This window comes from Balaenoptera musculus, chromosome 16, assembly GCF_009873245.2.
Source record: "Balaenoptera musculus isolate JJ_BM4_2016_0621 chromosome 16, mBalMus1.pri.v3, whole genome shotgun sequence".
NCBI lineage: Eukaryota > Metazoa > Chordata > Mammalia > Artiodactyla > Balaenopteridae > Balaenoptera > Balaenoptera musculus.
In genome coordinates, this window is record NC_045800.1 from 38,333,514 (window position 1) to 38,349,035 (window position 15,522).

A 15,522-nucleotide genomic window follows, 5' to 3' on the forward strand; every position below is an offset into this window, starting at 1 on the left:
GGTTGAGTGGACACACAACAAGTAAGTGGCTTGTTCTGTGTAAAATTACTTTTTTTGTGTAAAGATGTACAAACCTATCTCAAAGAGATTGTTGCCTTTTATAACAACCCCGAAAAGAACTTTATAATCCCAATTTAAAGAATTTTCAGTATCAGGCTTCCCAACCCCTGTCAGTAGCTTATAGATTTTAGTATTTTCTTCTTTCAGCAGGGGGGAGCACCAACTTTCATATTATAATTTCATGCATTTCATATCTATTTTGTTTTCCCTCAACTTTTCTCTTCTGCATGATTTAAACAAAAAATAATAACAGGAAATCTTGGTTAACATTCCTTCCAAGATTGTATTCTCTAATGCCTCAGTCACTTTGCTTTCAATGTCAAACTTTATTCAATTTTCTATATTCTACTAAAGAGTGAAAGATTTGAAGCACTCGTTATTTGTCATTGTGAAAATATAGCAAAAAAAATTCAATGGCAAACAAAAAAGGAAATTATCTCCATGTCATGAATGAAGCAGACTTTTTTTTCAGACTTTTACTTTTAATGCTGCTTAAAAGATGAAGAACATTATGAGGTCAAGCTTGTTTTGAGAAAGGTTTTTTTTCTTAGGTATTTTATTCTGGCATTTATATAATTTCAACAAGATATTTTTGCAATCCATTTAATATAAAATTAAGAAGATGAACATCTACTTTGTTCTCAGAATTTAAAGCGAATATAGGCTATGTATAAGAAATGGTTCCTGCCCTGATAAGCTTATGCTTTAGTGGTTGAGAGAGATAAACATACCAATAAATTTAATTATACCCAAGGCAGTACATATTAGGTCATTTTACCTTCCTTCAGGTTCTTTAACAAGACCTGAAAATTTGTTCTCTAAAACGCATCTTGAATCTGTCCTCCACGTCAGTGAAGCCTGATTTTGAATTTCAGAAGTAGCCTAATTTTATGCTTCAAAGATTAGAATCTGTTTTCCCTTCATTTATTGTCTGATTATTGTGATCAACTCTTAAATCCGGATTGAAATGCTGAATGACACTAACATGTTACCCACTTTAAGGTGTATCTTTATGTTCCTCTTACACTAGAGTCATCAGAAATCGGGCCTTCCCTTGTGATTCACACCACTGTCCCATTTGGAGTTACATACTTGGAGCACAGCACTGAAGATGTGCAGGAGTTAATCTTCCAGCAGCTGGAAAATATTTTGCCTGGTTTGCCTCAGCCAGTTGCTACCAAATGCCAGAAATGGAGACATTCACAGGTAATCAGAGAATCCAGTGGTATGCGCACAGTTTTCTCAATCAGACCTGACTTTACTTTTTCTCATCCTTTGACACTCACTAGTAAAAGAAATTAACATGATCTTGGGATCAAATATGTGTTTGCCTAATAGAGAAGTTTACATGCAGGTTTTATTATCCCGTTATTTCTCAATAAGAGATGCATATAATTTTCCCCGATGTTATGTTCAAATTCTAGCATCTCAAGACTTATATACCCTGAAGATCTGGGGTTTCCTATGCAGGCAAGGCAGGTTATATATCAAAATGCAGCTGTTTCTCTGGGGTTTTTCTAAATCAGTACTGTGGTTATATAGAAACCACTATAACCTCCCAAATTTTTGCAATATGTCGAATTAACCTTGTAAGTGTATTTTGCTACCACAATTTTCATTTTTATTAAGTTCCCACTTTGGTTTTGACTGCTGCCAGTAGAGCTGTTTGGGGGAGAAAGATGAATACCTGCAACAGCTAGTTGAGCTGTTTTTCAGGGTTAGATAAACCCGCTGATCACCCTACTAGTTCAAACTTAAAATCTCTTTACACTAAAGTAAATGTTGACTTTTTTGAAAATCTCTGCATACTCCAGCAGAAGTTTGTGAGTATTCATAGAAAAAGTCTTTTGATCTGTAAACTCAGTTGTGAAGTCATCTGGGGACAATGGAGCAAAGGGCAGAAGGAGAAAAGAAGCAGTGACTTGTCTATTTTTTCCTAAGATTTCTGAGCACATTGATTACCTGACTTATCAGCACTATTGATTACCAAAGCTGTGAAGCCTTTAGAAAAAGTGGTTGTGAAAAATCGCAGCAGATTTTGTTTATTTTAAAGGACTTTCCAAAATCAGAGGAAATGGTAAATTACTTCCTAAAACATTGCAGCAGGTCTATGTGTTTACCCATATCTTCTCAAGTTAAATTATACACTGAACCTTCTGGGAAAATACTTAAACACATCATGGTCACTTTAAAAGACTTGACTTTTTCCTTTTAAAACAATTTTTAAAATCTCAATAGCTAATGTCTTTAAGTGATATTTAACTTAATCTTAAGTTGGCCTGAAAAAGAAAACAAGGAAATAATCTTGTTGATATAATTTGAAGGTAGATATATTACACAGCAAGTCACTTCGCAGTTTATAAACATTCTTTTAGAAGAAACGATAGTTTCTGAGTTTCTTCTTGTGACTTCCTCAAAGTAATTTATTAATAAACTGAAAAGATGGGTTAAAATCTACTTATTTCCTAAAATTTAATGTGTTAGTAGAAATAAATTTGACTTGCCCACAAAATGACTTAGTCAAAGTTGTGCAATATCACAAAATTTAATAAAAAAATCTTTGAACACAAAGTACATCCAAACTCTAACAATGATTTGTATTATAATTTGGATGTTCTCCCTTGAAATTATCCCAGTACATTTAAAGTCATGAAATCTACATTGGCTGCAAAGCCTGAAAGGGAATAAGATGTCATTCAAATTTAGAGGTTTGTATTTTCCACTATTCATAGTACCTTGACCAACATTCTACAGAACATAACATCATTATAGCAGAGATCTTACCTACATTGTTCAATAGAGAGAGTGAGAGAGAGAGATCTCCCATATCACCTTAGGAAAAAGGCTAATTGGTGACAGGTCCAGAGACTTAATAACATTTAGCTAGTTAGTGTTCAGTTATTATTCCCAAGAGAACGCTTCTCCAATGTTTTTAAAAGGTTCATCTTAACCCTTGAAATTTAACATAAATGTCAACTCACCCTTTTCCCTTGCCATCCCAGGACACAAGCTCTACCTGAAATGAATTCATGAATGTTTGTGTATGAATATGGCCTAATATAGTGCTTAAACTGAAGAGAAGGATGGTGTAGAAAGAGGGACAAAAAAGAAAGAACAGCCAACTGATTTTGAAGTTTCCCTCATTTCTGATTCCCCTTGCAGGAGAATCCTGCCCTTTATTTCTTCCAGGCTGGGTCTCACCCTTCATTTCTTTTCCTCCTTCCTCTGTCCTGCTTCACCCAAACCTTCTCCTATTCTTCCCACTCCACCCGCTTCCTTCCCTTCTTTCTCACTGACAAACAAATAATACAGCCCTTCAAACCCTCATCTTATAAAATCCTAGATAGACTGCAGGACTGGGGTCCCTGCCTCAGGAAGCAGTGGGTGGTGTGGATTCCCCATCCCAGGCCTCTCAGGCTGGACTCTCCATCTCCACGCATTTTATTTTTCTCTTCTTTTGTACTGCCTACCCTGCATCCTGGCACTCAGTGACTGTGGAGGGTAGGGAAGAAAAAAAGGAAGAGAGATCACAATGATGAACACCCACATTGCATAGTGCAACAGGCCTGGAGCTGGGCGATTCAAAGATGTGATCTCATTTAACATCAAAAGTAGCCTTATGAGGTTGCTAGTTTTAACCCACTACAGCGATGAGAAAAACAAAGCCTCAAAAACATGAAATAAATTCCCTAAGGTCCCATGGCTAGTAATGACAAAACTAGTCTACCTGCCTCTCAGGTCCTTCCCTCCTCTTCACTGACCCTCTGTTTTGAATGGCTGCTGCAACAAATTACTGCAAGTTTGGAAGCTTAAAACAACACAAATTATCATACAGTTCTGGAGGTCAGAGGTTCAAGATGGGTCTCAGTGGGCTAAAATCAAAGTGTCGGCAGGGCTGTGTTTCTTTCTGTAGGCTCTAAGAGAGAATCCATTTTCTGGCCATTTACATCTTCTAGAAGCTGCCCACAATCTTTGGCTTGAGACCCCTTCCTCCATCTTTAAAGTCAGCAACAGCAGGTCAAGTCCTTCTCATATTGCATCACTCTGACCTTGTCTCCTGCCTCAGTCTTCCTTAAAGGACCCTTGTGATTACATGGGACCCACCTGCATAATCTAGGACACTCCTCATCTCAGGGTCCAGTGGCTGGCAACATTAATTCCAGCTGTATCCTTAACTCTTTCTTGACATTTAACATTTACAAGTTCTAGTGGTTAGGATGTAGACATCTTGGTGGGGGGAGCCTTATTTCTGCCTAGCACACCCTTCTTTCCCCCCGAATTCTTTGGTAGATTCCTTTATGAGGCAGTATCTCCCACTCCTCTCATGAAACCTCTGGGGAGAGCACCAGCCCTTTAAAGCTTTAAGAGCAGCCACTTTAGGAAGTGGCTGCTCTCTGAAAGAGGGAAGGGAGTATTTTGTGGGGGGGCAGTTTTCTGTTTCCCCGATGATGCTCTTCGTGCCCTCTGCTGCCTCTAATGTCATATATCCACAGTGGCAGCAGGGGGGTGAAAGATGGTTGTTCATTTGTTCATTTGGTTAGTCGTTTATTCCATAAGCATTTAACGAATGCCTAGGACATGTCTAATACTCTGCCCATGGAATCCTTGAGACTAATCTTTGCTGAAAGCCTTCTCCTAAGACACTAAATCAAATTTTTTGTCTTGAGTAAGATAACGCTGCTTTTTTGTGGGTGCTGCTTTTAAGGAAAGAGGCAGATCAAGAAAGAAGGCGTGTTTGAAAGACTTGGGAGCTGCTCTGTGCCTCCCATTTGGGGTTTGAATAAAACACTTGAGTAGGTGGTTCAAACAAACATAACAAAGCAATGGCAGATTTTTCATGATGCTCAGTTCCTCCCTTTTGCAGATATTTGCCTTCCATTATTTAAATGTTTATCCAGTTAATATAACTTGATGCCTAGGCTGTGATGCATTGAATTAAGATTTCTGTAACAAGTATGATATATTAATCCATTCAGCAGAAGAGTAATAACTGAAAACACCTTTCCATGTACATTGACAGGGGACACTTAATCAGTTTGATAACCCTAATACTCTCACCACAATTATTCGCTATGCCTTCCTTTGTTTCAGAGTCTATCATGATGCCTTTCCCAAACTATAGTAAATGTATGATTTGCTTGCAAGTTTAATGCTAATTTTCCCCCATCTTTCTGTAGTTCCTGAAAATTTCAGTGGCTTTTTCTCTCACTTAGCACATTCATGGATTACTTTATTTTTAAAAAATCACTGAATCTATTTCAAATACCAAGGAGATCAAGAGAGGAGTTTGAGGGGGGTAGGAGAGTCAGGTGGTAAATGAATACCTTGGTATCTTTGGCAAAAATAAATGGATTTGAACTAGACTATTAAGCTTTTGCTGTAAAGTTAGAAATTAGTTATCTTCTATAGTTAGGTTTTTTTCACTTGGTCTTTTGCCCTGAGACTGTATTTTCTCTCTCCTCAATGGTAGTCCTTTTATATTCTTTAAAGAGAAGTATGATGAACTCTTTAAGAATCTGATCAAAGCTATGAATGTGAAGATGTTCATCCTTTCAAAATATACATGTACACATAAACACAAAATTGCATCTAATTATGAAAATTTATCAATATAAGCAACCTAAAAGTCCTCCCATGAATCCAGCATTAAGGACACCTGCTGTAAATATTATATTCCTATAACCCAAACAAATCAAGAACCCCTCATTAGCCCAGTCTTGTGTTGTAGTCTAAGAAACAAAATTCAACAACCAAAAGGAATGTAAAGTAACTCTCTCTACTAGTATCTTCTATAGAACTTTAAAGAATATCCAAAATTCATCATCCTTAGCAGTACTTTTTGAAGTTTCTCTTCTCATTCCTTATATATCCCACTTCTAGAAGCTCCCTCAAATCTTTTTGCACCCTTAACTCTAGTTTTCCACAGTTTTCCCTGATAATCAGCCATGCAGGCTTATCTCTTTTTTTCTTTCCTCTCTTCAGCCTCCCATTCACGTTCCTCACTTTTAACTCTATCTTCCCCCCCCCCCCCCCCCCTCCCCCCCCCCCCCCCCCCCCCCCCACCCCCCCCCCCCCCCCCCCCCCCCCCCCCCCCCCCCCCCCCCCCCCCCCCCCCCCCCCCCCCCCCCCCCCCCGTCTTAGAAAAGTAAATCCTAGACCTTTTCAATGCAAATTCCCCATTTTGGCTTCCTCAGGTCTTCCCCAGTTGATTACCTTGGTTGACATAATACTGCCCAGGAGTTAGAAGGAATAAAGAGAAAGAGGAAATGTGCAACAGCTAAGGCCAGAATTTTCTTTAGAGGTTTGTGTTTGGTGGCGGAGGGGGATGTGTACACAGAAAAGCCTGAGTTCACCCACATACTTACATTATTCCCTCATGAGATTAATTTCTGGCCAGTAGCTGTGTCTGATTTCAGCATTGGAAGATCAGGTCGTAATTGATATTTCCATTTTTTCCTTTTCTTTCTTACGTATTTTCTATTTTATCCTCATTTTCTTCTCTTAGGCAGGTTGAAACTGAAAAGCGGTGACTGATTGATTGTATGAATATACCAGAATTATGAATCCAAATGATTGCCCCCTTCAACATAGTCAGTCACCCTAATAAACCAGACCCTTATTTCAACAAGATCAGGCATCTCTTTCAGAGCCTGACACATATTCCTCAACATGTAATCAGTTGAATCAGGTCTTTGAAAGCTGAGCTTGAATTTAATGTTTTAGAAACAACCAAAGTCATTTGGACTTAAATCTTTTTAATAAAATGGATGACCAATCTTGACAATTTTCTTAAATGTTTTTATAGAACTAAAGAAATATAGCTGTTTGTATTTAATCTGTTTTAATGTGTCTAGTAAGCTGATTCTAAAAGCTGCTACCCCTAAAAGACATTGGGCAGTGCATCACTACAGATTTAACCATAAGACCTTCTAGGATAAGTGCTTTGAAAGACAATAATCAGTTGTGTTTATCAGTTAAATACATTAGATGTTTTGTTTTGTAATTTATTTCTAGGATAAAATCATGCTCTCTTGGTCATTCTGCCACTAAGACTTTTCTCCCATATTTGTGCCTTGTAATTCCTGGATTTTTGATAACGTGGTGTAATTATGATCTTGGACTTTGGAGTCAGACAGACTTTGGTTCAAACCTCAGCTTTCCCTGTGCCTTTGAGAAGCTAGACTGTAACTCTAAGCCTCAGGGCCCTATCTGTAAGTGGTACAACTGAACCTCCCTCATAGGGTTGTGGTCAGAATAAAAGGGGAGAACACAGTAGAAAACATTTAATACAAAACTAGCACAAAGCAAGTTCTCAATTAATATTATTAAATAGAGGTAGTAAGAGGAGGAGGAGGAGAGGAGGTGGGTGAAAGTGATTCCATGGTTATTTCTTAGTAGATGAGCTCTGTGTGTCTCTTGCTCTCTTTTCTGGTACCTCTCTTCATGCCCACATGCTGTCCTACTTTTTATTTTTTCTTACTCTCTTCTCTTTTCAGAGTCTCTGTCTTTTCTCTTTGTTTCACATACACAGATAGTTCTGGACAAGGATACTTCAGAAGGACTGACTCAATGCCAGGGGCTGTGACACTAAGTCATACCATAGGGACCGTTAACATCAGACAAGATGAAATAAAAGTGGTGTATCCCTGTGGACACAAGGACAAGGAACTCTTGTCAGTTTTTTTCAGCTTATAGATTTTTCAGCTTCTTGCCATTCATTCCAAAACTATCTTGTCTGGTAATTTAACACAATTTATGACATGAGTCAAAATTTCCTAGCATGAAATAATGGCCACAAGAGCACTCTTGCCTATGTGCCGTAAGTTTATGGTAACCTATGGAGAGCCAAAACAGGCCCTTTGGGACTGATGGACTATGGCATGACCCAATCTACTGAGAGCAGGAAATCTAACAGGTGTCAGTCCTGAGCATTCCTTTGAGTAATCTCTCACTTCTTTCTCACTGGCACAGAACTAGCCAGTTGCTTCAGTTTATTCTGAGGTAGCTACATATGCATGAGATCATCAGCTGAGAAATTCTGATCATTGAATTAGGGATGTTCAGTCACAGTTTAATTGAAGTTTATATGGGCAGATATTTCCCCTTTTCATAAAATTCCATATTATATGAGCTATTAAACGTTTTAACACATATGAATTTAATTAAATCATTTTTTTTCAAGTACTCATGACAGGAACTTGCCTGCCACGTAGTCAGCATCACACTTTTTCAAAAAAGCTATTTTGAACAGCATTACTTTACAGAAAACTTTAAAAAGGAGTCTGTCATTTTTCCTGTACAAATGCAAAATATATTCATCTGCACCCAGTATTACTACTGAAAACTGGATGATGGATGTTATTATATGGGTGTGGACAACCTAAAAGAAATAGGCCCTTTCCCATAAAGGGAAGTCCACTTGGTGTGTTTAGAGTAGACATCAGTATTATGCTCTAAAACTAACAAGCTGAACTAAAAAGTTCAGTTAACAAACGCTATTTATACCGACATTAGAAATTAATAATATATATTCATCTTTTCATTTAACATACATTTATTGAGTTCCTACTATGTGCCAGACATTATACTGGATTCTAAAGACTCAAAGACAGCTCCCTTCATTCAAGGACCTTCCCATATAATCAACAAGGCTGACCAATAAGCAGATAATCATGATATGGTACAGTTTGTTCTAAGAAAGGGATACACAATGTACTGTGTGCACAGAGAGACAGATTTGAGAGAAAGTGGTAATAATAGCTTCCTACAAGAACATGTCATTTGAGCTAAATCCTACAAGATTAAGTCAGAGGGGCAAAGGGAATGATGATGGAATGATGTTCTAACATTGTGTACACTTTCCCAGAGGCAGGAGAGTGCAAGATACATTCTTACTTTTCATCTTGATCTTGCCATCATCTGTTATAGCATTCATATAAACCATGACAATCTACATCATCATTTTATTAGAGAGTGTATATGCATAATCATTCTCTTCTCTCCTCTCAAAAATGCCATTTATGATCCCCTACTCTGTGTAGCTCACTAGGCTCTGTATGTAACTCGCTTCATCTCTACCCTGTGAAGGTTTATACTCCTTCCCCATTGCACAGGTCAGAAAGTTGGGGAGTTGAGAGCTCAGTGCCTTGTGTGAGGTTCTTCCACTAGGAAGTGGCAAAAATGGAATTCAAACACAGGTCTATTTAAAATCTAGTGCTTTTAAACACTCATTCTACTGCTGGTAATTGAGATCTGGCTTTCCTCCAATTATGACACATTCTTCTACCATCATTCTGTTGGCTGCTATCAGTTAGAAATAATAATTAACGTTTATACTCTGATTTTAGAAAGTACTTTTATACTTGTTTTCATTTGATCCTCACAACAGTTCTGACAGATCAGGAAGCATCTTTGTTTAAATGAGGAAACTGAGGTTCAAGTTGACTGTTTTGCCTAACATGATGCAATGAGTGAGCAGCAAAATAGAAACTGAATATGTCAGTTTTACATTCAAAAGTCCAAGTTTCACACTGTATACAAAAATTAACTAAAAATGGATCATAGACCTAAATATAATACCTTAAACTATAAAACTTCTAGATGAAAACATGGGAGAAAATCTTTACAATCTTTGGTTTGGCAAACATTTCTTAGATAGCATGCAGAAATCACAAACCATAAAAGGATAAATTGGGCTTGATCAAAATTTTAAAAATGTCTTTGAAAGGCAGTGTTAAGAAAATGAAAAGACAAGCCACAGACTTGGAGAAAATGTTTGCAAAAACATATATCTGATAAAAGACTGGTATCCAGAATATATAAAGAACACTCACAAATCAGTAATAAGAAAACAAATGGCCCAATTATTTAAAACTGGGCAAAAGATTTGAAAGAGCACTTCACAAAGGATAGGTGTGAATTAAACCATGGAAGTGTAAGAGTTCTACAATGAAACCACAAAACATTGGTGAAAGAAACTAAAGAAGACTTAAATAAATAAATAAAAGATATCTCATGTTCATAGTTTGCAAGACTCAATATTTTTATGATGACAATATTATCCAAAGTGACCTACAGATTTATTACAGTGTCTATCAAAATCCCAATGGCTTTTGCAGAAATGGAAAAGCTAATCCAAAAATTCACATGGAGTTGCAAGGGACCCCAAATAGCCAAAACAATCTTGAAAAAGAATAAAGTTGGAGGACTTACACTTTCTGATTTCCAAACTTTCTGCAAAGCTACCATAATCAAAACAGTGTGGTAATGACATAAGAATAGACATATAGATCTAGATCTTGGAATAGAATCAAGAGCCCAGAAATAAACCCATACCTGTGGTGAGTTGATTTCTGACAAGGTTCCCCAAAACATTCAATGGAAAAAGAATAGTCTCTTCAACATGTAGTGCTGGAACAACAGGATATCCATATACAAAAGAATGAAGTTGGACCCTTACCTTACACCACATGCAAAAATTCACCTAAAATGGATTGAAAGCATAAATATGTGAACTAAAATCATAAAACTCCTAGAAGAAAACATAGGCGGTAAATCTTTATGACCTTGTATTCAGCAGTGGTTTCTTAAATATAAAACCAAAAGCATAAGTAACAAGAAAAAAAAGTAGGTAATTTGGACTTCATCAAAATGCAAACCTTGTGTGCACAGAAGGATTAGCAAGGAAGTGAAAAAAACAACCCTAGAACAGGAGAAAATATTTGTGAATCACTTGTCTGATATGGGTCTACTATTCAGAATATATTAAGAACGCTTATAAATCAATAGCAAAAAGCCAAACTGTTCAATTTAAAACTGTGCAAAAGACTTGAAAGACTTGAATAGACATTTCTCCAAAGAAGATACAAATGGTCAACAAGCACATGAAAAGATGCCCACATCATTAGTCATTAAGGAAACGCAAACTAAAACCAAATGAGATACCATTTCACAACCACTAAGATGGCAATAATTTCTTTAAAAACCGAAAAATAAGTGCTGGTAAGGATATAGAGGAATTGGAATGCTCCAATTACCTTGCTGGTGGGAATATAAAATGGTTTAGCCACTGTGGAAAACAGTTTGGCAGTTCCTCAATAAAATAAACATAGAATTGCAGTATGATCAATCTATTCCAATCCTCGGTATAAACCCAGAAGAAATGAAAACGTGTTCACATAAAACTGTATACACAAATGTTCATAACAGCATGATTCACAATAGACAAAGGTAGAAACAATCCAACTGATGAATGGATAAATAAACTGTGGTATACCCATAAGATGGAATATCATTCAGCCATAAAAAGCAATGAAGTTGGTACATGCTACAGAATGGGTGAACCTTGAAAATGTTATGCTAAGTGAAAGAAACCAGACACAAAGGCCTCATCTTGAATGATTCCATTTATGTGAAATATCCAGAATAAGCACATTCATAGAGACAGAAAATAGATAAATGTTTGCCAGTGACTACTAATGATAAATTTCATGTTACGTGTATTTTACCACCCACAAAAAAAAGGAGAAGAGATGTGGATGGCAAGCAAGCACACAAAAATATGCTGAACATCATTGGTCCTTGGGGAAATGCAAATTAAAATGACAATGAGATACCATGGCACACCTACTAGAATGGCTCAAATCAAAAATTCATCCCCAAATGCTGGCGGGGATGTGGAGCAACTGGAATTCTCACATATCACCGTGGGAGTGCAGCATGGCATGGCCCCTTAGGAAGAGAGTTTCACAGTGTCTTACAAAGTTAAATATACACTTACCAAATGGACCCAGCAACCCACTCTTAGGAATTTACCCAAGAGAAATGAAGTCATATATCCACATCAAAACTATATGTGAATGTTTGTAGCAGCTTTATTAATAATAGCCAAAAACTAGAAATATCTCAATATTAATGACCTGGTAATGGTCCAAAACTGTTGCACATCCATAAATGCAAAACTACACTGTAATAAAATGGAACAAACTGATAATATTTGCAATAACATGAGTAAATCTCAGAAGCATTATCTAAGTGAAAGAATCCAGACTCATAGGCTACCTACTGTATTATTCTATTTGTATGACTTTCTGGAATCGGCAGAACTGTAGGGACAAAACACTCACGCCAGGGGCTGTGATTGGGTGAATGGGGTTAACTAAAAAAAGAGGCACAAGGGAATTTGGGGGAAGCTGATGAGAACATTCTCTATATTGTTTTATAGTGGTAGTTACACAGCTGTGTACATTGTCAAAATTTACAGAACAGTGCACATAAAAAAGAGTGAATTTTACTGTATGTAAATTATACCTCAATTAATCTGACTTTAAAAACCACTTGTTTTTTTAACCTCCACTATTGTCTGAGGAGCACAAGCATTGACCCTTTTATTTTCACAGTATTAAAAGTAGAAAGAAGGTTGTTTCTAGACCTGAAGATCAAAATGGCTGCAATCTTTTTGCCATAATTGCAGAACCCAAACAAAAAGCTATTGGGTCTGTTCAACATGAATGAGAACCAGAAAGAAATAATGGCCATGCTTCTGGGTTGTCAAGAAGAAGGGAAAGGGAATGCGAGAAGGGATGAAGAAGGATTGAATTAGTGGGAAATTAAGCAGCTATTAACTTAAGTGGGGGAGAAGTAGTGATTAGGCTTAGCTGAGTAGGAAAGATGATTTTAAGTTTTTCTCTCGACTCAAAATCAAAAGCATTTTTGGCCCTCTACATCCTTGGAGCCCAAGCAATTGGATCGTTTGAGAGATTGTGATGCAACATTTATATTTAGATGAAAACAAAAGGATTCAAGTCTGTTAAATCACCTTGTAAGTAGGAACTGGTTTTTGTACCCTCACACCTTATATAGGGCTCGGCAGCTACTAGGAACACAACAAATATTTGAAGAGTTAATGAATGAATATACTAAAACTTGCTGAAGGACAGAGCGACTTTCTATTAAATTAAAAACTTTAAAGGGAAATGTAGTACGACTGTTGTTTTGTCCATTATGACTGCCACAGTACTATAGAGAAAACAGTATCTCATTCTTTATTGTGTGCTTGTTCTGAATAAGTCCTCATCAAAATAGACTGCTCCAGTGTTTTCAGGACTTTAAAAGACAGAATAGGTCTAAAAGAATTCAGTGTAGACATCACCAATTGAATATACAATTTCAGCAAAGTATGTCCTTTGCAGTTCGAGCCCACTAAAGCTGCTACATGGATCATAGAATTGATTTGTGGCACTTTTCTGCCTGCATCTACCCAATGTTTTATTAAAATAGAATAGACAAATACCAATAAAGAGAAAAGCTACACTGAGAATTGACCAAACCACATCACTTTCTTCACACCTAGGGTACTGCAACCAATAGTAATTTTACAGCAGCTCTCTGTGTACCAGATACAGAGCTCTGTAGCCAGAAGCCCAAAATACAAGCAAACCTTTCCCTAAAGCACAACAAAGAAACAGGTTTATGAAATCACCGTTAAATATAATAGAACACTGGAGAGATGAGTAGAACAGAGGCAAGATAAGATGATGCACATAACACATAAGAACCAATTTAAAATGTACCATCTCTGCAGGAAATCAACCATGTGTTGATAAAGCTCTTTCTGAATATTAAGTACTATAACATGATATAGGATTGAGAGCCTCAAGCACGAGTGGCCAAAAGAGGTACAATATTTTTTAAGGAAATATACCAAAAAATAGATCAAACGGTATCATCAGCACCCTGAATGTATCATTATTATCCCAGTTCTGAGTATCACTTATCTTCAATAATATGCGGTATATGGTTAAGAAATAATCCTTATCAACACTTTTCTTAAGAATGTAACAAATATATTCCATATGTCTGTGATTTCTGGCTGTGCCACAAAAAATCTGCACATGGAGAGTTGACTCTTCTAAGAAAGAATTTTTAAAAGATAAAAAAGTTAGACATAAATTGGCTAGGTCATCCAGAAAAATTGTGTTTTTTATCCTTTGTCACACCTGTAGCTTTCAAGAATGTATTTACCATCTCCGAGGGAAAAAGTTATTTAAAGGATTATTTAGACTTTATGTCTGTGCAGGCGCAGTGCAGTTTAGCTGTAATCTATGGAAATAGCGTAGGCTGTGTCACTATGGTCTCCATCTTTTGAAACAAAGGCAGACATCTGTATATCCCTTTATACACACACATAGGCATTCACACGTACATGTTCATCCAGTTCTATTTTATACCCCTTTCAAGGTGTTCTTTATACAATGGCATTTTATGAGATGAGGGTGAATTATCTGGATATGAAACCATCTTTACTACCTATTTGAAATTCAGACTGATTCAAATATTCCTAGTGCCTTTGCCTGGACTCCACAAAATGTGAGCTAGAGATAGAGAATTCAGCTTTCCAGGAGTGATGACGCAAGTGTCAGCGCAAGGATTATGGACACCAGAATAGTTGTTTCCTGGACAATGAAGTTGCTCAAGAAAGGAGTTAGAATGGTGAGGTGTGATGACACCGAAGGAAAAAGAAAAATTCAGAGACAGAGAAACCAAGGGAAGTTATTTGCATAGAGAAAAAAATTCCACCACATTTAAAGACCACTTGAGCACTGAGAATTTAAAGCTTTCAAAAGTTTGAATTAGTTTTTTGGTGGCCCGTGTACATACATCCTTTGAGCAAACATTTATTCGATACCAACCATGTACAATGGAGATGTAAATGGAGATGCTGGAAATACAAGAAAGAATAAAACACAGTTGCCATAGCTTTCTATTTCTGAGGACTCAAAAGGCTTTTAAACATCAAATATCTCTTAGCAAATTGTAATTTGGTGAGTTAAATGTAGAGGAATCAACAACATCTTATTGCCTTTTCATCAAACTCCAGAGGGACCTTAAAAAAAATAAGAGAGGGGCTTCCCTGATGGCACAGTGGTTGAGAATCAGCCTGCCAATGCAAGGGACATGGGTTCGAGCCCTGGTCTGGGAAGATCCCACATGCTGCGGAACGACTGGGCCCGTGAGCCACAACTACTGAGCCTGCGCGTCTGGAGCCTGTGCTCTGCAGCAAGAGAGGCCGCGATAGTGAGAGGCCCGCGCACCGCGATGAAGAGTGGCCCCCCTTGCCCCAAATAGAGAAAGCCCTTGCACAGAAATGAAGACCCAACTCGGCCATAAATAAATAAATAAATAAATAAAAATTTAAAAAATAAAAAATAAGAGAAAGGGATAGACACATTACATTTTTAATTTGGCCAATAGAAAAACATTTTGTACTGTTAAAAAAAATCTGTATTCGACTTTCATTTCTCAGATCTCCTTTTCCTGTATCACAGAAACTTACTTAGGGGTCAGTAGTATTCTTCACTATTGACACAACACTGCACTTTCTCAGAGTGCCTGGACTAGTTCCCCATCTATAAATATGTAAACAAACATTTCCATTGACATCAGCATAAGTTATGGTCTCTC

At 37.2% G+C, this 15,522-nt stretch overlaps 1 protein-coding gene across 5 annotated transcripts in view; it reads left to right on the plus strand.

The window, feature by feature from the left end:
- The window catches only part of RNLS (renalase, FAD dependent amine oxidase), a 307,477-nt gene that overhangs the window by 245,871 nt on the left and 46,084 nt on the right, over positions 1 to 15,522 (plus strand). For 3 of the 5 annotated variants that reach the window (XM_036829130.1, XM_036829129.1, XM_036829131.1), the window contains exon 6: positions 1,091 to 1,266. The exons of the other annotated variants lie outside the window; for them this stretch is intronic. In XM_036829130.1, the coding sequence (XP_036685025.1) occupies positions 1,091 to 1,266 (176 nt within the window). The remainder of the gene's footprint in view (positions 1 to 1,090; positions 1,267 to 15,522) is intronic. 5 annotated transcript variants of the gene reach the window in all.